We start from the raw sequence: 25,451 nt of genomic DNA, 5'->3' as shown, positions 1-25,451 counted from the left end.
GTGTCTCATTTCCTAATCTAATTCCCTCAGCATCACCTGATTTAATTTGACTACATTCCATTATCCTCATTTTGCTTTTGTTGATGTTCACCTTTCATCCTCCTTTCAAGGCACTGTCCATTCAGTTCAGCCGTGCATCTAAGTCCTTTGATGCCACTTACAGAATTACAATGTCATCGGCAAACCTCGAAGTTTTTGTTTCTTCTCTGTGAACTTGAGTCCTTACTCCAAATTTTTCTTTTGTTTCCTTTATTGCTTAATACACAGATTGAATAACATCAGGGATAGGCTACAATCCTGTCTGACTCCATTTGTAACCACTGCTTCCCTTTCATGCCCCTTGACACTTACAACTGCCGTCTGGTTTCAGTACAAGTTGTAAATAGTCTTTCACTAGCTAGATTTTACGTCTGCTACCTTTAGAATTTGAGAGAGTGTGTTCCAATCAACATTGTCAAAAGCTTTCTCTAAGTCTACAAATGCTATAAATGTAAAGGTTTGCCTTTCCTTAACCTATCTTCTATGAGAAGTCGTAGGGTCAGTATTGCCTTACATGTTCCTACATTTCTCCAGAATCCAAACTATCTTCCCCGAGGTCGGATTCTACAAGTTTTTTCATTCTTCTGCAAAGGATTCATGTTGTTATTTTGTAGCTGTGACTTTTTAAACTGATGGTTCAGTAATTTTCACACCTGTCAGCATTTGCATTCTTTAGAATCATGATTATTATATTCTTCTTTAAATCTGAGGGTATTTTGCCTGTCTCTTACATCTTGCTCACTAAATGGAAGAGTTTTGTCATAGCTGGCTCTCCCAAGGCTATCAGTAGCTCTAATGGAATGTTGTCTGATACCGGGGCCTTGTTTTGACTTAACTCTTTCAGTGCTTTCTCAAATTCTTCACATAGTATCACATCTCCCTTTTCCTCTTCCTCTACGTCCTCTTCCATTTCCACAATATTGCCCTCAAGTACAACTCCATTGTATAACCCTCTACACACTCCTTCCACCTTTCTGCTTTCCCTTCTTTGCTTAGGACTGGTTTTCCATCTGAGTTCTTGATATTCATAGAGGTGGTTTTCTTTTCTCCAAAGGAAAATTAGTTTTCCTGTAGGCAGTATCCATCTTGTCCCTTGTAATCTACGCTTCAACAGCTTTACATTTCTCCTCTGGCGATTTCTGCTTAGCCATTTTGCACTTCCTGTCAACCTCATTTGTTAGATGTTTGTATTCCTTTTCGCCCATTTCATTTATTGCATTTTTATGTTTTCTACTTTTACTGGTTAAATTCAGTATACCTCATGTTACCCTTGTCTTTTTACCTACATTATCCTCTGTTGCCTTCACTATTTCAGAGCTACCCATTCTTCTTCTATTGTATTCCTTTCTTCCTTTCTTGTCAATCATTCCCTAATACCCCTCTGAGACCGTCTACAACCTCTGATTCTTTCAGTTTATCCAGATCCCATCTCCTTAAATTTCTGCCTTTTTTGCAGTTTCTTAAGTTTTAATCTGCAGTTCATAACCAATGAATTATGATCAGAGTCCACATCTACCCCTGGAAATGTCTTACAATTTAAAATCTGGTTCCTAAATCTTCATCTAACCATTATATAATCAATCTGAAACCTTCCAGTGTATCCAGGTCTCTTCCGTATATACAACCTTCTCTCATTGTTCTTAAACCAAGTGTGAGCTATGATTAAGTTATGCTCTGTGTAAAATTCTACAAGGTGGCTTCCTCTTTCATTCCTTTCCCCCAGTCCATATTTACCTACTAATTTTCCTTCTCTTCCTTTTCCTACTACTGAATTCCTGTCGCCATGACTATTAAATTTTCAGATCCCTTAACTATCTGAATAAATTCCTTTATATCATCACACATTTCATCAGTCTCTTCATCATATGCGGAGCTAGTTGGCATATAAACTTTTATTATTGTGGTGGGTGTGGGTTTCGTGTATCTTGACTACAATAATGGGCTCACTGTGCTGTTCATAGTAGCTTATCCATGTTCCTATTCATTATTAAACCCACCCCAGATCACCCCTATTTGATTTTGTATTTATAACCCTCATTCATCTGACCTGAAGTCCTGCTCCTCCTGTCACAGAACTTCACCAATTCTCACTATATCTAAATTTAACCTATCCATTTCCCTATTTAAATTTTCTAACTTACATGCCAGATTAAGGGACCTGACATTCCACGCTCTGATCCACAGAACACCAGTTTTGTTTCTCCTGACAATGTCCTCCTCAGTAGTCACCACCCGGAGATCCGAATGGGGACTATTTTACCTCCAGAATATTTTACCCAAGAGGACATCATCATTTAATCACACAGTAGACCTAAATGCCCTCAAGAAAAATTATGGCTGTAGTTTCCCCTTGCTTTCAGCCATTCGCAGTACCAGCATAGCAAGGCCAGTTTGGCTGATGTTATAAGGCCAGATCAGTCAATCACACAGACTGTTGCCCCTCCAACTACTGAAAAGGCTGCTGCCCCTCTTCAGAAACCATGCGTTTGTCTGGCCTCTTGACAGATACCCCTCTGTTGTGGTTGCATCTATGGTATGGCTGTCCATATTGCTGAGGCACGCAAGCCTCCCTGCCAACGGCAAGGTCCATGGTTCGTGGGGGTAGGGGGTATGTGTAATAAAGAATTTAAAAGTATATACAAAATTAAAATTACATGCTGTCAGGAAAATGACTCAAACAGTACTCTTTAGGCTTCTTTACTAAAAAGGAGTCAATCAAATTTGACTGTCATTTATGAATAATCTTCAAAATCTTATCTTCACTGTTGTCAAGTTCCCTTTCTTTTTCACATAATTTGAATGTGCCTTCCATCATTGCCCGAGCTACCCTGGCACCTTCCAAGTCTTTCTTATTTGTTTCATCTTTCAGTCTGTGGTTTGCTTCTTGAAAGAAAGTAAGAAGAATCGTTTGTTTCTTTTCTCTCCTGTGACACTGTCCTCAACTGCTCTTCAAGTTTCTTCAATTAATTTTTTAAATTTGCAAGTTTTTGTAACTTTGAGTCTGTTTGGCTGCTACTTTTTCTCTTTCTCAGCTTAAAACTACTTCTCTTCCACTTGTCTTTGCTCTTCAACGTTATTTTCATAATATACTCCAGCTCAAGAGAGAAACTTAGGTAAATCTTTCGTAATTGGCACTTTTGCTACACTGCCATAAGCTGTCAACACATCTTGAATTTATCGCCTATCATTTAATAAACATTGTGCATAGATGATTTTTCCTCACAAAGAACTCTTAAAAATTAGGAAAAATCTCTCTCACCATCATTATATTCGTGTGATGCAGATTAACACAATTTTACCTAAAATTCCAAGAGATCAATATTTAACATAGCCATACTCACTTTTGTTTTATAGAATACCCATAAAAATACTGACTGGTTGTTCACGTAGTGAGAGTTCTGCCTTTAGTGCACACCATCTTTCATGTCTAGATCTTTCAGACCAGTAAATGCTATTAGATTAGACAATTCAGTAAGATCATTCACATTTGCTTGGTGACACTGAAAATATTATATATTACCAGTTTCCGACACTGCTTTCTGAGTCAAGTAACTGTAAGATGCTAAATAACGATTTTGTATCTTGTAGCAATACGGATTATCTGTCTCTATAACTTAAGGATTTTGTGTGTCTAACAGTTATTTCCTAACACACTAAATCCACAGACTTGAGAAAATGGCCTCTTTGAATTGTTTTGTTGAAATCAATAACTCATGCTCGCAAATACTCCCTAATAGTTTTCCCTAATATTTCTCAGTTCAGTAGAAAGAACATGGATAAGTGCTTCTGAAGATACAAACAATTTTATACATTAACAACATATTTCAGCAGAATCTATGACAAAACAAATTTCTGCATTGATATCAACAAATTCACTACTTTAACAATACATTTGTACTTCTCTGAATTTAGTAAGTTCTTATGTTATGGAACGTAGTTCAAAAAATAATCTGCAGCTGCTGGCCACTGCTCAAGAGCTTGCTCTGCTGCTGGACCTGCTGTCAGCCATATGTTTGATATGTGTCAGAAATCACAGATTCAGAACATTTTTCTTACTCTGAATTTCTTAAATTTTTTTTTGATTTGAATAAACCAATAATAAAAACACATGCAGTCTCCCCATAATAATCTAGATCTTCCAAAAGAATTTTTAGACAATATGTAAGTTGCGTGTAGCCTTGTCCTCTTTCTTCAATCAGTTTAGTGTTTAACAATTTCCATACCTTTTTGTTGTAATTTGGCTCATGTGAACCAAACACAAGCAATTTTTTCAAAGGTGCAACAGCATTATCCATGACCTGGACTGTCTGATTAATAATGTCAACAGCAGGACATGTGCTCAACAAAAACAATTTGTAAATTTTTACATACAATTTTTTCTCTGCTCTCAAGCAATAGCAAACTTTGAACAGCAGTTCTTTTTTGTGGGCATTGATAGGGGTTTCATCACAAAGCAACGAAAAATATGATTTTCTATCATCATCTAAATATTTCTCACGCATTATTATATAGGTCAGCTCTGTTCAACATAACTGAAAACCTGTGCAAAGGTGTCAGGAAACATTGCAGTAAAAACAATTTTTGAGTCTTCATTGACAGTGGCAGCCATGTTACAATGAACTGATTTCATTGTCCAAATTAGTTCAGCTTTTGTCATTTCCTGTTTTGAAACAAATAGTTGTAATGATGTTACACAAGTGTTCTCTTTCCTAATGTTGCTGTTGTGGTCTTCATTTGAGACTGGTTTGATGCAGCTCTCCATGCTACTCTATCCTGTGCAAGCAGCTTCATCTCCCAGTACCTATTGCAACCTTCATCCTTCTGAATATGCTTAGTGTTTTCATCTCTTGGTCTCCCTCTACGACTTTTACCCTCCATACTGCCCTCCAATACTAAATTGGTGATCCCTTGATGCTTCAGAATATGTCCTATCAACTGATACCTTCTCCTAGTCAAGTTGTGCCACAAATTTCTCTTCTATCCAATTCTATTCAATACCTTCTCATTAGTTATGCGATCTACCCATCTAATCTTGAGAAGTCTTCTGTAGCACCACATTTCGAAAACTTGTTCTGCTCTAAACTGTTCATCGTCCACGTTTCACTTCCATACATGGATACACTCCATACAAATAAATGTGAATGTATGCTTTCCCGGCGTATACAGCTAGCGAAGAGTTCTCGGGCTTCCAGCCCAAGAACTCTTCGCCATCCATACAAATACTTTCAGAAACGACTTCCTGACATTTAAATCTATACTAGATGTTAACAAATTTCTATTCTTCAGAAACACTTTCCTTGCCGTTGCCAGTCTACATTTTATATCCTCTCTACTTCGACCATCATCAGTTAGTTTGCTCCCCAAATAGCAAAACTCCTTTACTACTTTAAGTGTCTCATTTCCTAATTAATTCCCTCAGCATCACCCGACTTAATTCTTTCCTAATATCAGCATTTAAATTTCCTCTTGAGGCTGTAATTTTCCCGAGTTGTTTTTAACAGACATTGTTTGCTTGTCAGTTTGACTTTCATGTTTTCTTTATGCATAACATGCTGTGTGAGAATTTGGAAACTACGTTTCACAATTTTTTGTTACAAATAACACGAAATACTTTTATTTCATAACTCTTAGCACAGAAAGAAAAAATATACCCTAGGCTGTCTGTTGTTCTAAACCACTCGGGGAGTTCTTTCAATTTTTTGTTCCCTGCAAAAGTAAGAAAGTCTAGGAATCGAGAATCCAGGATGCAATGTAACAATATAATGAAAAGGATAGTTGCTAATCACCATATAGTGGGGATGTTACATTGCAGAAAGACATAACAAAATGACTCGGGAAGTTAGCTTTCGACCAACAAGGACTTTGTCAAAAGCAGACAACATACACACACGCACAAACTCACATGATCACAGTCCCTGGCAACTGGAGCCAGACTGTGAGCAGCAGGGCATTTTGGGAGAGGCAACTGCATGAGGCTGAGGAGGCGGCTGGGGTGAGGAGGGGGAGGGATAGCAGGGTAGGGGGTGGGGGATGGTAATGTGTTGCTGGGAATATCTGGGATAAGGTGGGGAGTGGGGGCAGCTAAGTGCAGTCAAGAGGTTTGAAGGAGGGCAGGGGAGAGGTGGGGAACGGGTTAGTGGAAAAGGAGAGACGTAAAAAGACTGGGTGTGTGGGTGGAATAAAGGACTGTGTAGTGCTGGACTGGGAACAGGGAAGGGCTAGAGGGATAAGGACAATGACTAATGAAGGTTGAGGCCCAGGAGGGTTACAGGAACATATGTTATATTGCAGGGAGAGTTCCATCTGCGCAATTTAGAAAAGTTGGTGTTGGTAAGAAAGATTCAGATGACACAGGCTCAGAAGCACTCATTGAAATGAAAAATGTTATGTTGGGCGGCATGCTCAGCAACAGGGTGGTCCAGTTGTTTCTTGGCCACAGTTTGTCAGTGGCCATTTATGCGGACAGACACCTTGTTGGTTGTCATGCCCACATAGAATGCAGCACAGTGGTTGCAGCTTAGCTTGTAGATCACATGATTGGTTTCACAGGTAGCCCTGCCTTTGATGGGATAGATGATGTTTGTGACAGGACTGGGGTAGGTGGTGGTGGGATGATATACGGGACAGGTCTCACACCTGTATCTATTACAGGGATACAAGCCACGAGGCAAGGGGCTGGGAGCAGGAGCTGTGTAGCAATTGACAAGGATATTGTGTAGGTTTGGTGTGCAGTGGAATACCACAGTCGGAGGAGTAGGAAGGATGATTGGTAGGACATTACTCATTTCAGGGCATGACAAGAGGTAGTCGAAACCCTTATGGAGAGTGTGATTCAGTTGCTGCAGTCGTGGGTGGTACTGAGTCATGACATGAATGCTCCTCTGTGGCTAGATGGTGGAGCTTTGGGAGGTGTTGGGTGACTGGACAGATAAGGCATGGGAGATTGTTTTTGTACAAAGTTGGGAAGGTAATTATGATGTGTAAATGCCACAGTGAGACCCTCAGTATATTTCAAGATGGGACCACAGATGGCTAGGCTGTATGGATGGCACTTCTTGGTATGCAATGGGTGGCAGCTGTATAATTGGAGGTATTGCTGATGGTTGGTAGGTTTGATAGGACATGGGTACTGATATAACGATTTTTGAGATGAAGGTCAACATCGAGGATGGTGGCTTGATGGGTTGAGTAGGACCAGGTGAAGCGAATGGGGGAGAAGGTGTTGAGGTTCTGGAGGAACGTGGATAGGGTGTCCTCAACCTCGATACACATCACAAAAATGTCATCATGAATCTGAACCGGGTGAGGAGTTTGGGATTCAGGATGTTTAGGAAGGATTCCTCTAGATGGTACACAAATAGGTTTCCATACAATGGTGCCATGTGGATGCCCATGGCTGTATCCAGAATTTGTTTGTAGGTAATGCCTTCAAAGGAGAACTAATTGTGGGTGAGGATACAGTTGGTTATGGCAACTAGGAAGGAGGTCATTGGTTTGGAATCCATTGGGAAATGTAGTGTTCAGTAACAGTAATGCCATGGGCATTAGGGATGTTAGCATAAACGGAGGTTGCATCAACGGTGATGAGCAGGGCACCATGTGGCGAAGGGCCACGAATGGTATCTTTTATTAAGGAGGGTAGGTTGCAAGTATGTCTATAAGGGCAAAGATTCTCTCAGTGGGGGCACAGTAACCCGCCTCAATGGAGCATCCTGGGTAGTTGGGTTTACAGACTACAGGAAGCATGTAGAAGATAGGAGTAGGGGGGAATGGTAGGAGTGAGAGGGGAGAGGTTCTGGGATGGGCCTGAGGCTTTGAGGAGAGACTGGAGATCCTGTTAGATTTCTGGAATGGGGCCACTGTAGCAGGTTTTGTAGGTGGAAGAATCTGACAGAGTCCTTCTGTGACGTAATCCTTGTGGTTCAAAACAACAGTAGTGGAGCCTTTGTCAGCAAATAGGATTATAAGGTTGGGATCAGTTTTTAGGCGGTGGAATGTGGATCTTTCTGTGGATGTAAGGTTAGTTTGCATGTTAAGGGATTTGGGGAATGATGGTAAGGCAGGGTTGAAGGTTAAGAAATTCTGAAAAGTTAACAGGGGGTGATTTGGCAGCAGCGGGGAGGTGGGGGGGGGGGGGGGGGGGGGAGATCACGGTTGGATGGAGGAGTGAACTGGAGCCAGGCACGGTTCAACATTAATTTTTGGTTGAGTCTGACTGGTAGGGTTGGTGGCAGACAGGTGTCTCCACTGTAAGGACCAGGAGAAGGAGAGAAGATCTGTATCAAGTACTGCATGACTGATTTTGGAGGTGGGGCAAAAGTTGAGGCCTTTGGAAAGGACATACTTCTGTGGGGCTAAGGCTTTTGGAGGAAAGGTTCATGACTGTGTTTCAGGTCTGTTTAGGTTCTGGATTCTGTGTGGTGGTGGGAGGTAGAATCCAGAACACCTCGCGAAGCCCCACCACCCAGCCATGGAGGAGCATTCCTCTCATGACTCAGTACCACCCAGGACTGAAACAACTAAGTTACATCCTCCACCAGGGTTTTGACTACCTTTCATCATGCCCTGAAATGAGAAATGTCCTACCTACCATCTTTCTCATCCCTTCCACAGTGGTATTCCACTGCCCACAGAACGTACGCAATATTCTCATCCACCCCAATAGAACCCCTGCTCCCAACCCCTTGCCTCATGTCTCATATCCCTGTAATATACCTAGACACAAGATTTGCCCCATACATCCTCCCATCACCATCTACTCCAATCCTGTCACACACGTCATCTATTTCATCCAAAGCCTGTGAAACCAGCCATGTGATCTACAAGCTAAGCTGCAACCACTGTGCTGCGTTCTATGTAGGGGTGACAACCAACAAGCTGTCTGTGCACATGAACTGCCACCAACAAATTATGGCCAAGAAACAACTGGACCACCCTTTTGCTGAGCACACTGCCCAACATGACATTTTTCATTTCAATGACTGCTTCTCAGCCTGTGCTATCTGGATCCTTCCCAACAACACCAGTTTTTCTGAATTTCACAGATGAGAACTCTCCTTGCAATATATCCCACGTTCCTGTAACCTTCCTGGCCTAAACCTTCATTAGTCATTTTCCTTACCCATCTAGCCCTTCCCTGTTCCCATTCCACCCCTACACAGCCCTCTATTCCACCAACACACCCAGTCTTTTTATATCTCTCCTTTTCCGCTAACCCCCCCTCTCTCCCCTGCGCTCTGTCTAATCTCTCAACTGCACCTAGCTGTCCAACTCTCCACCTCGTCCCTGCACACTTCCAGCATCACTTTACTGCCCACCACCCCTACCCTGCTATCCCTCCATCCCTCCCCTCCCCCTTAGCCTCCTCCTTACCCCTCCCCAGTTGCCTCTCCCATAATGCACTGCTGCTCGCAGCCTGGCCTCAGACTGTGTGTGTGTGTGTGTGTGTGTGTGTGTGTGTGTGTGTGTGTGTGTGTGTGTGTGTGTGTGCACGCGCGCGTTTTGTTTTAGGATGCAAAAACAATTAGGGTCATATGCATCTATGTCAAAAACTATAGAACGTGAAGACAGAGAGGAGTTAAACAACTATACATCAATCCCAATCAAGAGAGGACATCTAACAACAGGGACATGGAGAATGGCCTACAAAATACACCATAAAGAAACAGTGGTACAGCACTAAAATTTAAATGGCCATCGCCATATTGCTATGAAGGATAAAAAGTAAAACGCAGTCAACAGCCCACTCACCATTTGCTAAAACTGCCAATAACTCGGATGGCAAACCCAAGTGGGAATGTAAATGGTTAAAAATTTGCATTCCTTCAAGCAATGGTAGACAGCTAAAACTTGGGTGCAATGTGTACAAAGTGGTGGAGGAGCGCCACTTAACGAATGACAATGGCTAAAAAGGCTGTGCCTGATATGCAACCTATCAAAATGATAACCTCGTGGCAGGAGGGCCGAGGAGGAGGTCGTTCAAGCCACTGGGAGAGGCTTAATAATCTGGAGCTCATTCCCACGAACAGAGGACTACCTCCAGACAGACGGCAACACAGAGATCATCGGAGGGAATATAAGAACTAGGGGGCTTAGGTACAAGGATTGCAGCCTTGGCAGCAGTGTCAGCAGCCTTGTTTCCTGTCACAACAACATGACCAGGAACCCACAAACAGCACAGTGGCTCCATCAAGAGTAAGCAAATGACAGTTTTCCTGGACCTCTTGCACTAAGTCATGGGCAGTGTACAGTGCACAGAGGCTTTAAAGGGCACAGAGAGAGTTTGCGCAGAGGACATAATTGAAAAGCCTGTGTCGCTTGATGTACTCCGTGGCCTGATTTAGGATAAGAGCTCTGTTGTAAATACTGAGCAGTGTTCCGGAAGCAGATATCAAGAAACGTCAGCGCCAATGACGGAGGCACGCCCGACACCACGGTCAGTCCAAGAGCCATCAGTGTATACAAAGGTACAAATGGCGAATGTCCAAAACTGAAGGCGATAGAGCAAGGCTGGAGTAGTGTCCTTAGGAAGTGAAAGAAGGCCAAGGTGAACATGGGCCACTGCACGAAGCCAAGGTGGTGAAGTGTTCACACCCGCCGGGAAAGATGCAAAGAGCGAGAAGTTAAGCTGGCAGAGCAAGAGCCAAAAGCAAACTCCAGGAGGTAACAGAGAAGAGGGATGCGCCCCACACTTGCAGTCAAAGGTCTCAACAAAGGAAGAAGCATAGGATGGGTGGCCATGTGTGGCAGACAAAAGGCATGCATACCTACTGAGGAAAACGTCACAGCGATAGGACAGTGGTAGTTCAGCAGCTTCGGTATACACATTCGCAACTGGGCTAGTGTAAAAGGCATCAGTGGCCAAATGGATGCCATGATGGTAGATAGTGTTGAGATGGCATAGGAGGGATGATCATGCAGATGCATAAACAAAGCACCCATAGTCTAGTTTCGAACAGTCAAGGGAAATGGAGGAGGGTGGTTCGATCTGCACCCCAGGAAGTACCATTGAGGACACACAGGACATTGAGCGACCGTGTACAGCGAGCTGCTAGGTAAGACACGTGGGAGGACCAGGAGTTTCCCATCAAGCGTGAATCCCAGGAATTTCCCAGTTTCAATGAATGGAAGTACAACAGGACCAAAATGTAAAGATGGTGGGAAAAACCAATTGCACCACCAGAAATTCATACGAATGGTTCTGTCAGTGGAAAAATGAAAGCCATTGTCGATGCTCAAGGAGTAAAAACGATCAAGACATCGCTGACGACACCACTCAGTGAAAGAGGTCAGTGGAGAACTGCAATAGATGGCAAACTTGTCAACAAAAAGCAGTGATGATCATGATCTACATCTACATCTACATCCATAATCCGCAAGCCACCTGGCGGGTTGTGGCGGAGGGTACCTTGAGTACCTCTATCGGTTCTCCCTTCTATTCCAGTCTCGTATTGTTCGTGGAAAGAAGGATTGTCAGTATGCCTCTGTGTGGGCTCTAATCTCTCTGATTTTATCCTCACGGTCTTTTCGCGAGATATACATAGGAGGAAGCAATACACTGCTTGACTCCTCGGTGAAGGTATGTTCTCGAAACTTCAACAAAAGCTCGTACCGAGCTACTGAGCGTCTCTCCTATAGAGTCTTCCACTGGAGTTTATCTATCTTCTCCGTAATGCTTTCGTGATTACTAAATGATCCTGTAACGAAGTGTGCTGCTCTCTGTTGGACTGTTGGATCTTCTCTCTCTCTTCTATCAAGCCTATCTGGTACAGATCTCACACTGCTGAACAGTATTCAAGCAGTGGGCGAACAAGCGTACTGTAACCTACTTCATTTGTTTTTGGATTGCATTTCCTTAAGACTCTTCCAATGAATCTCAGTGTGGAATCTGCTTTAGCGATGATCGACTTTATATGATCATTCCATTTTAAATCACTCCTAATGCGCGCACTCCCAGATAATTTATGGAATTAACTGCTTCCAGTTGCTGACCTGCTATATTGTAGCTAAATGATAAGGGATCTTTCTTTCTATGTATTCGCAGCACATTACACTTGTCTACATTGAGATTCAATTGCCATTCCCTGCACCATGCGTCAATTCGCTGCAGATCCTCCTGCATTTCAGTACAATTTTCGATTGTTACAACCTCTCGATATACCACAGCATCATCCGCAAACAGCCTCAGTGAACTTCCGATGTCATCCACAAGGTCATTTATGTATAGTGTGAATAGCAATGGTACTACGACACTCCTCTGCGGTACACCTGAAATCACTCTTACTTCGGAAGACTTCTCTCCATTGAGAATGACATGTTGCGTTCTGTTATCTAGGAACTCTTCAATCCAATCACACAATTGGTCTGATAGTCCATATGCTCTTACTTTGTTCATTAAACGACTGTGGGGAACTGTATCGAACGCCTTGCGGAAGTCAAGAAACACGGCATCTACCTGGGAACCCGTGTCTATGGCCCTCTGAGTCTCGTGGACGAATAATGCGAGCTGGGTTTCACACGATCGTCTTTTTCGAAACCCATGCCGATTCCTACAGAGTAGATTTCTAGTCTCCAGGAAAGTCATTATACTTGAATATAATACGTGTTCCAAAATTCTACAACTGATATAGGTCTATAGTTCTGCACATCTGTTCGACGTCCCTTCTTGAAAACGGTGATGACCTGTGCCATTTTCCAATCTTTTGGAACGCTACGCTCTTCTGGAGACCTACGGCACACCGCTGCAAGAAGGGGAGCAAGTTCCTTCGCGTACTCTGTGTAAAGTCGAACTGGTATCCCATCATCAGGTCCAGCGACCTTTCCTCTTTTGAGCAATTTTAATTGTTTCTCTATCCCTCTGTCGTCTATTTCGATATCTACCATTTTGTCATCTGTGCGACAATCTAGAGAAGGAACTACAGTGCAGTCTTCCTCTGTGAAACAGCTTTGGAAAAAGACATTTAGTATTTCGGCCTTTAGTCTGTCATCCTCTGTTTCAGTACCATTTTGGTCACAGAGTGTCTGGACATTTTGTTGTGATCCACCTACTGCTTTGACATAAGACCAAAATTTCTTAGGATTTTCTGCCAAATCAGTACATAGAACTTTACTTTCGAATTCATTGAACACCTCTCGCATAACCCTCCTCACACTACATTTCGCTTCGCGTAATTTTTGTCTGCAAGGCTTTGGCTATGTTTATGTTTGCTGTGAAGTTCCCTTTGCTTCCACAGCAGTTTTCTAACTCGGTTGTTGTACCACAGTGGCTCTTTTCCATCTCTTACAATCTCGCTTGGCACATACTCATCTAACACATACTGTACGATGGTTTTGAACTTTGTCCACTGATCCTCAACACTATCTGTACTTGAGACAAAACTTTTGTGTTGAGCCATCAGGTACTCGGAAATCTGCTTTTTGTCACTTTTGCTAAACAGAAAAATCTTCCTACCTTTTTTAATATTTCTATTTACGGCTGAAATCATCTATGCAGTAACCGCTTTATGATCGCTGATTCCCTGTTCTGCGTTAACTGTTTCAAATAGTTCGGGTCTGATGATTTGAGGTGGCACTCGACATAATGGTCATCAGTGCACCCAGCAAAACATCACCTTGCCACAGTGTTGCAGCTGCTGTAAGGAGTCATGGATGAGCTGAATCAGTAGGTCTACTGGATACATTTGGTGAAGTGCTTGCAGTGCACTAAGAGAGGTGGAACAGACAAGAAACCTTGTATGGTGATGTCTGAACCCTCTCCAGTACCATCAGAATGCCATATAACTCCACATCATATTTTGCAAATTGTTTGGGAAGACGCACCTTAAAAACCCTGTCAGGGAAACAGCAGAAAACCTGAGAGCATTCTCCTGCTGGGATCCACCTGTATAAATAACAACAAAACTGTGGTACATACTTAAAGTAGACGAAGACAAAGTTGTAAAAACAAAATCTGGAGTACAAGTTTTCGTGTACTGTGTCAAGCTTAAAATCACTTTGGGCCTCTGAAGACGCCAAGGTGGCAGTGTGTTCCATCCCTGGGTATGTATTTTGATGCCCGAGAGATCCAGATCCTTGAGACAGTTTGTAGCACATATACCAAATGGATCAGTGACTTAGGGTCAATTCCTGAACCGACGTTCAAAGGTGGGTTGGATCAGTGAACTAAATGCCAATGACTGACGTGACACAGAGATTTTCTGCACCTGTCAAGCCAAATGGATATGTTGCCAAATCCAGAGTGGTGGTTCACCAGCCTCTGCACACAGACTCTGAACTGGGCTGGTCCACAAGGCTCCAGTTGATACCCAAATGCCCTCTTGGTGGACAGCATCGAACATCCTGAGGTAGGAAGGACAGGCCGATCCACAGGCCATGCTGCCATTATCTAAGCATGATTGAACAAATGCCCTATAAAACTGAATGAGGCGGGACCTGTCAACTTCCAATGTTTATCTGCCAAGGCATTTCAAAATATTCCATGACTGGAAGCCCTTTGTAGATCTTTCAGATGTGGAAGCCAAGTTAATTTAGAGTCAAATAATAAACCCAAAAAGTGCAGTGTCTTGAAAATGTAAAATATTGTTCACCATTGTGACCACTGGTTGGTTAAAACTCCGATGAGCATGGTTAAAGTTACACATGTAGTCTTCTCTGGTGAGAACTAAAAACCAGTTGTCTGGCCCCAGGTTCCCAGCTTCTTAATGGTCAGCTGTAGCTGCCTCATCATTGTTGTAAGATCATATGAAGAGTAGAAGATTGCAAAGTCATCCACAAACAAAGAGCATCTGACTGGGTGTTGTGTGATGTCCTTAGGTTAGTTAGGTTTAAGTAGTTCTAAGTTCTAGGGGACTGATGACCATAGATGTTAAGTCCCATAGTGCTCAGAGCCAAAGAGCATCTGACAGGGCTCCTGACAGCGGAGGAAATGCCCTTCATAACGATAGCAAAAATGTGACACTGAGGACACTGCCCTGGGCAACCCATTCTCCTGAACATAGCAATCAGACATGGCATCACCAATGCCATAACAAACACACTGGTCCTCGAAAAAAGATTGACACAGAAGTGGCAGGCGTCCACATATTCCCCATTCTGAAGTTGAAGAATGCTGTATATCCAAGAAGTGTCATATACTTTTTCGAGGTCAAAAAATACACAAACCAAATGGTTTCAGTGTAAGATGGACTTCTGTATGGCCTTCTCCAGTAGAATTGTCAAGGGTGGAAAGGTAGCACCTGAAACCACTCTGGGAGCAGCTCGGGTGATCTTGGGACTCTAGCAGCGGGACGAGGCAGTGGTTGACCACACAGTCAAGTCTTACCTATACAACAGGTAAGGGCTACACCCACTAGCTGTTAGGGGCACTACAGTCCTTGCTTGGTTTCCTGAATGAAATTAATATTGCCTCCTTACAAGGCATGAGGTTCTGATTGAAACAGGGCTTCAGGGCACATGACGAAGCATGGCTGCAGACAAAGCTGATTCCAGTTCCCACATGGAGAATGGAAGGTTGTAGACTTCCTCATTATGCGAAATGAAATTTAGCTTCCTCATCTCTGCAGTCCTATGGAATACCTGAACAGTGGGAGCTTGTCCGTATGACTTAGTAAGAGTAAAGAAGTGTTCAGCTCCTACGTGAGCCATGTCTTCTGGCGTGTCCACCAAGACCCCATTATCTGACAAAGCCTTAAGGGGCATGCCTGAAATCTGTCTTACTGATTCCCAAACTTGAGCAGTGGAAGTGGACCAATTAATGAAAGTCGTGAATTCCTTCCAGGAAGCCCTCTTCCATTCTTTGATCACTCACCTCGCATGTGCACTCACAGACCTGAAGGCATGGAGACTGTCTGTAGGTGGACAGATGGACAGAGCTGTTCGTCTGGCCCCGATTGCTATCAATAGTCATCATTCCACCAAGGTACAGGCCATCGTATGAAGTGGTTACTAGACCTGGGAAGGGACTCTGCGGCAGCCCCTTGAATCTCACAAGTGATCTGGGCCACCGTCTCCTGTGCACAATCCTTTTGTTCAATAATAGCTGGTTGACTGCACTGTAACTGATTTGCCCTTTGTATCATCCATCTGTGTGGTCTCCTATGGGCCACCGTTCTAGTCAGCGAAGGGTTCCACACTGGGAAGTGGTCAATAGAATGTAAATCTGGAGCCACTTCCCACTAAACTTACTCTGCAAACGGTGGGGAACAAATACAAATGTCAATGGCTGTAAAGACCCTGTAGCTGCGGGAAAGTGAGTCATCTGATCCGCATTCAGAAGGCAGATATTCTCAGAATGGACGAGTCGCTCGATCTTCCGACCCCTGCAGCAAGTGGTAGCTGAGCCCCACAGCACACTAAAGTCCCCTACAAGGAGGAATGGGTGTGGGAGTGCCTGGAACAGTTCTGCCACTGCAACTGCACCCAAAGCATCATTGGGGGGTAGGTACAAAGAACACACTGTGGTATTAAAGAGTGTGAAAACTTTCACAACAATTGCTTGAATGGTTGTGATAAGAGGGACAGGACGGGAGTAGCATCTGTCATCAAGGAAACCAGCCACTCCACATTTAGCCCTGTCTCCAGTAGTATCATCCTTCCTGTATGCATGGTGGCCCCGTAATGCAGGAGTGCCAGTGACTAAGATGCATTTTTTGTAAACAGATGCAGAAAGGTTTCTCCCGGACCAGTAGCTGCAATTCTTCCAAATGTGAGCGATATCCATTCAAATTCCAATGCAACACGAAAGTCCCTATGGAAGCCATTGGTTAGCAATGGTTGTTCTTTTATTTGCTCTCCGGTTCCACCAATTGGAAGTCCATATCCTCAAGAGCATACTCCCCCCCCCCATCAGGTAGGGACAGAGCTCGCCGATCTGAAGGTTTACCTACCACTTTCTTGGACTTAGAATTACTTTTCAAAGGAAGTATTTCTTCACTGACAGGAGGAGGTGGTTGCCTGGGTTGCGGAGATGGCTTAGTTGGCTTCTGATGTTGAGTAGTGGTATGTGGCTAAGGTGGTAAGCCTACTGCTGACTGCTTCCGAACGACATCAGTTGCAAAAGGAGCGTTCCCCCCCTTCCCCCCCGGGTGTTGGTTGGCTTAAGGGGCAGAGGAAGTTTTCATGGGAGTACTACTCCTTTCTGGCCTGCCGGTTGTATAGCTGGTGGCTTCACCCCTTGAGGTGAGAGTTTGATGGCTTGTTGCACAGCTGGACGAAGGGACAGCAATGCTACCTGGACACTTGGCGATTTCACAACCTTAGAGCTGAAGTTGAGGTCGCACGTCTGTGTGGCTGTGACCTCCATGGAGTGAGATGTAGCAAGAACAGTACTGTAAGTGTCAAACAGAACGCAGTGTTTGCGGCTAGCCAATACCTTGCGAGCAACCAGGCAAGCCACTTTTTCCTTTACCTGGATCTTCTGGGCAGCCTGCTCATCAAGATACATGGGACAATCTCAAGAGGAGGCAGCATGGCCGCCATTGCAGTTGACGCAGAGGAGAGGAGGCAGCAGACAATAGCCCTTGTGCGCATTACCACCACAGGTTACACATTTGGCTGGGTGTCAGCAAGACATTCTAGTGTGGTTGAAACGATGACACTGGTACCAGCGTATCGGGTTCAGAATGTATGGTCAGACTGTGATAATTTCATGGCCTGCTTTGATCTTGGTTGGAAGCACCACTCCATCAACAGTGAGAAAAAGAGTGTGTGGGCAACTAAGGAGGAATCTACTTATTTTCATCACCCGATGGATGGCAATGACACCCTGATCAGAGAGGTATGATTGGATTTCGGCTTCTGTCAGACCATTGAGCAGTCTAGTGTAAACAACACACTGGGAATTCAGAGTTCTATGGGTCTCAGCACGAACAGGATAGCCATGGAGAAGCGAGGCGGCAAGCAGTTGTGCTTGAGAATCAGAAGTAGTCTCCAAAAGCAAAATGCCATTCCGTAAATGAGAGCAGGATTTCACAGGGCCAGCAACTGCAACAACACCTTTCTGAATAAGAAACTGATTTACCATTGCGAAGAACTGACCAACTTCAGTACATGAAACCATGAGGAACCGTGGTGCAGCTAGAAGTCTTCAAATAATTAGCCTCATTCTGTTTACATTTCATAGATGTTAATTGTGAAAATGATTGGCTCATTGTGAGAAGATCCCCATGATTCCCAGAGTCTCCAACGGGGCACTCCTTCCAAGGGAAGGTAGCAGCTCGGGCAATCACCCCTCCCTGGGCCAGTCCTGTATCAGAGGGTATGTGCAAACTATCTGTTGACCCGGGTTTGGGAATTCTGCATTACCCAGTCACCTGTTACATGTCAGACACATGGGCCGTCCCTCAGGAGCGCACAGAGAGGAAGGAAAAGAGGAACCTCAAATGCTGGAGTGGAGGAAGGATGTGAGAATGGGAACAAAGAAACGAAAAGGGAACAAAAAACAGTGGTGAGAATGTTCTTATGTCAGCGACAGATAATGAAAAACATTCCCAATAACACCTCAGACATGTTCCCCAAGCGATAGCAAGAGCAAAGACATGCAGCACGGAATGGAAAAGATGCTGCAAAGGCTGGGGCCCCGTGGTAGCCGAGCACGAACCTGTCAAATAGTGGTGAGGCCCCTGAGGATGGCTCACTTGTGGTGGTCACCTCTGCTCTACCTAGTGTCGCTAGACTGTTTCATCACACTACATTAAGTGCCATGGTTTTTATCTTATACAATGCCTCTTCACCTAGGCAGTTCCTCTTATTATTAGTAGTTACCCCATTATTAGTATTGAAATCAAAGTCAAGTTTATTTATTCAAACTTCCAGTAACTGAATGGCTCTTTACTTTATTAATTGAAGCTTACTCATAACTGCTGTTAAAAACCAGTTCAAGATCATGACTTTAGCATAATCTTATGCTGTATGAACTAATTATTCCACTAATCTAATATTCAAGTTTTTGAAACTGATTGCTTAATAAACCAAATTTAAGCAATCTTCATAAAACCGACAAAAATTGACACCTTTCTCAAACGGTGTCTTATATTAACAAAGTTTCAACATTTCTGAAAAACCACGCAATTGTGATCAATCGTGTGTATTTGTTGCACACACAAGTTAATGTAGTGCACGTTGGTTAATTCTGGGTCAGTCCCAGCGATACTGACATACACTGGGTGACTTTTTAATCAAGTGGAATTCAAAGTGAACTGAGTGAGGCAATAGTCATTACACAAAATTTTATTAGATGGTTCAGTTGCAACAAATGTGGACACACACATCATGACAAATTTTAGTTACCACATTGGCTACGTGGTTAGACGATGGAAAAATCTTGGAACCTATTTTAGTTACAATATCTAACAGGCCCCAACACATAAGAATATCAAAATGAAAATAAAATTAATTGGAAAATCAACAGGCAGGTACATTCAAGACAATGAGGGAATTGTGCCAATGGGTCTGAATTGATGTACTGTGGGTGTCAGCTTTGATTGTTGAATATGTGACAAAAATAAATTCACAGAAGTTTTCATGTCCAGGAAATGCCCCAAAGGTCTTCTTGACAACCCCTAAGACAATGTCTTACCAAAAACCAGAATAAAAGAGTTGCCTTATTTCTACTAGCTTTCCTACATGTGTCTCAACAGTATCCCTTTTAAGTTAACATGATTTGCTCATGACTGATATGGTCATGTACATTTATAATCTTCACTTTACAGAATATCTCCACCATCCCTCACTCCACAATCTGCTCCCAAATCTGCACAGGTTTATCTTCAACAGCAATTGTTACGAACATTGGCACTCTCCAGGACCTCAATTTCACTAGAAAATAATTCACTTATGACTCATCTGTCCAGCCAAATAATGTGTGTATCTTCCTGGACGTCACACAGTACAAAGTCATTACAACCAATTCCTAGTATTCAGCCTACAGCAAAAAAATTTGATTTTTGTTCTGAAATAGTTTAATACATTCATGGCTATTTAAGTATCAGCCTTCATCTTCTGCCCCCACACCCGTATGACAATTCCTGGCAGTCTTCATGTCCACACTCAAATATTTTCAAATTTTTCACCAAATGAGAATTTTTTTTTTAATTTACTGATATTTGAATTCCTAACAGGTCTAAAAATGATCAATAACAGAAATGGAACAGCAGATGATGAAATAGTAGTGCAGGTAATGCAATAGAGTAAAAAGAATATTTCAGTTGCCTTAACTGGACAAATACAAATTACTCACATTCGGTGATGAAGAAATTAAGCATTGTGAGGGCAACAGTATGTCCACTGAACATATAGTCTCCACACGTCCTAACACCTTGGATGGACATCCCAGCACCACGCCAAATAAAGTATGCCTTCTGCACCTTTGTCCACACATCGGCACCTGGCCTTTCTGGAGGGCTGCAATCCAAGTGGGTTCCAGGCACGGACAGCGATGTGATCAGCATTGTAACACACCGAAGAAGGAACACTGTGCCAGATAGAGCAAAGAAGCGACGCAGCAATATGAATCTGTCAAAACAATTAAGCAAACAATGGGAGTTGACATCTGTAGTTCTGAGCAATAGATCTAAAATCTACTAAAATCTTATCACAAAATAATTTTTGTATAATACTTTATTTCAGAACAAAAATCAAACAATGTAAACTCCAAGCTGGAATGCCAACAATGAAACAAAAAGGAATTGCTACTTCCCATAAAGATGACACATTAAGTTGCAGAGAGGCACAATGTCTTACCAAAAACCAGAATAAAAGAGTTGCCTTATTTCTACTAGCTTTCCTACATGTGTCTCAACAGTATCCCTTTTAAGCTTTCAGCCACAGCCTTTGTCAGAAAAAGAAGAAAGAGAAACACGTACCATTCATTCACAGAAGCAAGCACACCTCACACTCACTTGATGGCATTCTCTTCCTAGTTGCCAGAGTCGGTGGTCATGCAAGTATTAAGTGTGCTTGCTGTGTGGCTGAATAGTATATGTTTCTCCCTCTTCTTTTTCTGATGGAGACTGTTGCCCAAAGCAAATGTGTCAATGTCTTAATTGTGCCTGCCTGCAACTTAACATGTCATCTTTACAGTAAGTAGCAATCTATCCTTTCCTTACATTGCTCACACCAATTATTTTCCAACAGTATCTAATAAAAAAAGAGAAAACGTAATTGTTGGGTTCAAATTAATGATATGGTTATAATAGAGGGAAACATTCCACGTAGGAAATATATATCTAAAAACAAAGATGATGTGACTTACCAAATGAAAGTGCTGGCAGGTCGACAGACACACAAACAAACACAAACATACACACAAAATTCTAGCTTTCGCAACCAACGGTTGCCTCGTCAGGAAAGAGGGAAGGAGAGGGAAAGATGAAAGGATTTGGGTTTTAAAGGAGAGGGTAAGGAGTCATTCCAATCCCGGGAGCGGAAAGACTTACCTTAGGGGGAAAAAAGGACGGGTATACACTCGCACACACACACATATCCATCCACACATATACAAACACAAGCAGACATATTTAAAGACAAAGAGTTTGGGCAGAGATGTCAGTCGAGGCAGAAGTGCAGAGGCAAAGATGTTGTTGAATGACAGGTGGGGTATGAGTGGCGGCAACTTGAAATTAGCGGAGATTGAGGCCTGGTGGATAACGGGAAGAGAGGATATATTGAAGAGCAAGTTCCCATCTCCGGAGTTCGGATAGGTTGGTGTTAGTGGGAAGTATCCAGATAACCCGGACGGTGTAACACTGTGCCAAGATGTGCTGGCCGTGCACCAAGGCATGTTTAGCCACAGGGTGATCCTCATTACCAACAAACACTGTCTGCCTGTGTCCATTCATGCGAATGGACAGTTTGTTGCTGGTCATTCCCACATAGAATGCGTCACAGTGTAGGCAGGTCAGTTGGTAGATCACGTGGGTGCTTTCACACGTGGCTCTGCCTTTGATCGTGTACACCTTCCGGGTTACAGGACTGGAGTAGGTGGTGGTGGGAGGGTGCATGGGACAGGTTTTACACCGGGGGCGGTTACAAGGGTAGGAGCCAGAGGGTAGGGAAGGTGGTTTGGGGATTTCATAGGGATGAACTAAGAGGTTACGAAGGTTAGGTGGACGGCGGAAAGACACTCTTGGTGGAGTGGGGAGGATTTCATGAAGGATGGATCTCATTTCTGGGCAGGATTTTAGGAAGTCGTATCCCTGCTGGAGAGCCACATTCAGAATCTGATCCAGTCCCGGAAAGTATCCTGTCACAAGTGGGGCACTTTTGTGGTTCTTCTGTGGGAGGTTCTGGGTTTGAGAGGATGAGGAAGTTGCTCTGGTTATTTGCTTCTGTACCAGGTCGGGAGGGTAGTTGCGGGATGCGAAAGCTGTTGTCAGGTTGTTGGTGTAATGCTTCAGGGATTCCGGACTGGAGCAGATTCGTTTGCCACGAAGACCTAGGCTGTAGGGAAGGGACCGTTTGATGTGGAATGGGTGGCAGCTGTCGTAATGGAGGTACTGTTGCTTGTTGGTGGGTTTGATGTGGACGGACGTGTGAAGTTGGCCATTGGACAGGTGGAGGTCAACATCAAGGAAAGTGGCATGGGATTTGGAGTAGGACCAGGTGAATCTGATGGAACCAAAGGAGTTGAGGTTGGAGAGGAAATTCTGGAGTTCTTCTTCACTGTCCAGCAACAAACTGTCCATTCGCATGAATGGACACAGGCAGACAGTGTTTGTTGGTAATGAGGATCACCCTGTGGCTAAACATGCCTTGGTGCACGGCCAGCACATCTTGGCACAGTGTTACACCGTCCGGGTTATCTGGATACTTCCCACTAACACCAACCTATCCGAACTCCGGAGATGGGAACTTGCTCTTCAATATATCCTCTCTTCCCGTTATCCACCAGGCCTCAATCTCCGCTAATTTCAAGTTGCCGCCACTCATACCCCACCTGTCATTCAACAACATCTTTGCCTCTGCACTTCTGCCTCGACTGACATCTCTGCCCAAACTCTTTGTCTTTAAATATGTCTGCTTGTGTTTGTATATGTGTGGATGGATATGTGTGTGTGTGCGAGTGTATACCCGTCCTTTTTTCCCCCTAAGGTAAGTCTTTCCGCTCCCGGGATTGGAATGACTCCTTACCCTCTCCTTTAAAACCCAAATCCTTTCATCTTTCCCTCTCCTTCCCTCTTTCCTGACGAGGCAACCGTTGGTTGCGAAAGCTAGAATTTTGTGTGTATGTTTGTGTTTGTTTGTGTGTCTGTCGACCTGCCAGCACTTTCATTTGGTAAGTCACATCATCTTTGTTTTTAGATATAAAAAAAGAGAAAACAACAACATAATCTGCAAAATAAAGTAATTATCAAAGAAAAATTCTCTCTCTCTCTCTCTCTCTCTCTCTCTCTCTCTCTCTCTCTCTGTGCGAGATCTTTTTTCTCTTCTAAACATATTTACATATTCTTCCAACACTAGAAGAGTTTGCAGAAGCTTTGGTCATGTAAGCACACATTTTGGCTGTTCAGGAAAGGTTCCAATCAAAAACCATTTCATTGTCATTCTGTAAGCACTTGTCTCGCAGTGATTTCTTCATACAAGTAGAAATCGATTGATTGAGAGCAGTTATGGGACAAAATGGTGAGGTATTCAATCCTGCAATTCCAAAGTTACACACAGAAGAAAGGGGGTCCGCTAAAAGTGGACTGGTCTAGACACAGGAGTCAAACTACAAAATGAGGAAGTTAAAACATACACAGTAGAAGGTATAAAAGGGTAGTCCAAATCTAAAAACTGGGAAAACAGAGGAATAAAAGTGTGGTCTTTGCAAGGGGGAGTGGTCACGGGTCCCAGACCGAAAAAACATGAGGCAAGGCCCCAACTACAACCACCCTGCCCCTCCCTGCTCCAGAGGTAAAGCAAAACCTTATATTTGAAAATAAATCCGCTTTCACGGAGAAAACTGAGGACCAGTTCAACCATCCATGAATGGTCTGCTAACATTAAATTTAAGGAATCTGGAAGACTATAGTTACAATGAAGTGGGGAAAGAAGGGGACATTCCACCCATATATGGGATACCACCAGTCTGGCTCCACAATCACATTGGAAGGGGAGGGGGAAGGGTGATTCATTATGCAAGAAGAAACAATAAATGAGCCTTGTATGGTCAATACGTAGACAGCATAAAACAGTAGACTCCTCCTGAGACGAGCACAAGGAAGAGCGCCAAACCACACTAGATTCCTTGAGGGTGCGGAGTTTATTACTGAAAGTAGCACCGCACCAGATGTCATTCACTTTTGGGCAAAGAGATATTTGACAGATACGCATATCCGCAGCTGTAATCGTGAAAGGGAATTGGGTTCAAATGGTTCAAATGGCTCTGAGCACTATGGGACTTAACATCTATGGTCATCAGTCCCCTAGAACTTAGAACTGCTTAAACCTAACTAACCTAAGGACAGCACACAACACCCAGCCATCACGAGGCAGAGAAAATCCCTGACCCCGCCGGGAATCGAACCCGGGAACCCGGGCGTGGGAAGCGAGAACGCTACCGCACGACCACGAGATGCGGGCTAAGGGAATTGGGGATGGGGTAAATATCTGTTTCTGCTTCTCTAGCCAAATGGTCAGCCAGTTCATTCGCTGGGACGCTCACAGAACTCAGGATGCAGAGAAAGTCAATTCTGCAGGTGGCATGGTAAAGGGCAGAGAGAACGTCATGGATAGCTGAGCCAAAGGATGAAGACAGTAGCATTAGTTGATAGCCTGCAAGCTGCTCATAGAGTCGGTACATATTCAAACATTGTGGAGGGCGGCCTGAGAAAAAAGAAATGGAGGGCCTTGGTCCTGTTGATGGCTAGTGGCTCTGTTGTCATGATTCCAGAAATAAATTGTGTTCTAAGCCAGTAGACGATGTGAAAGCATATCCCGTCTTATCTATCATCTTAGAACCATCAGTGTAGAAGATGGTGACACACTGGAACTATGCGAGGATGGAACATACAAGACACCAGAAAACCATAGAGGTGACAGAGACGATGTCCCAACAGAGGCAAGTGAGACTCATTCCAACCAGCAATCCCACCCTTGGGTGATTATCAGGAGGGAGGCGTCCCTATTTTGCAAAGAGGACATGGTACACAGTATGGTCAGGGAATCTGTAAATGGCGACTGCATAAGAAACCAGGAGTTGGCTCCTCAGATGTATTTATAGAGTGGGAATCCTTGCTTCTGCGAGGAGTCTGTCAACAAGACTAGTGCAAAAAGCACCAATAGCCAGACACACCCCATAATGGTGAACAGGGTCAAACATTTTCAGAGTGGAAGAAGCCGCTGAACCATAAACCTGACTACCATAATCTAGCCTGGAAAACACCAGAGCATGATAAAGGTGGAGAAGAGTAGCATGGTCTGCATCCCAAAATGTG

General features: G+C 43.6%; 1 protein-coding gene across 3 annotated transcripts in view; it reads right to left on the bottom strand.

Moving 5' to 3' along the window:
• LOC126419128 (ceramide phosphoethanolamine synthase-like) overlaps positions 1–25,451 on the bottom strand; it is a 70,918-nt gene that overhangs the window by 18,408 nt on the left and 27,059 nt on the right. For all 3 annotated transcript variants that reach the window (XM_050086233.1, XM_050086234.1, XM_050086232.1), the window contains exon 5: positions 20,273–20,547. In XM_050086233.1, coding sequence (XP_049942190.1) covers positions 20,273–20,547 — 275 coding nt within the window. The remainder of the gene's footprint in view (positions 1–20,272; positions 20,548–25,451) is intronic.

The sequence above is a fragment of the Schistocerca serialis genome, chromosome 9, assembly GCF_023864345.2.
Source record: "Schistocerca serialis cubense isolate TAMUIC-IGC-003099 chromosome 9, iqSchSeri2.2, whole genome shotgun sequence".
In the NCBI taxonomy this organism is placed as follows: Eukaryota; Metazoa; Arthropoda; class Insecta; order Orthoptera; family Acrididae; genus Schistocerca; species Schistocerca serialis.
Note: the sequence above shows the minus strand (reverse complement) of the source record. Positions and strands in the feature narration are given on the sequence as shown.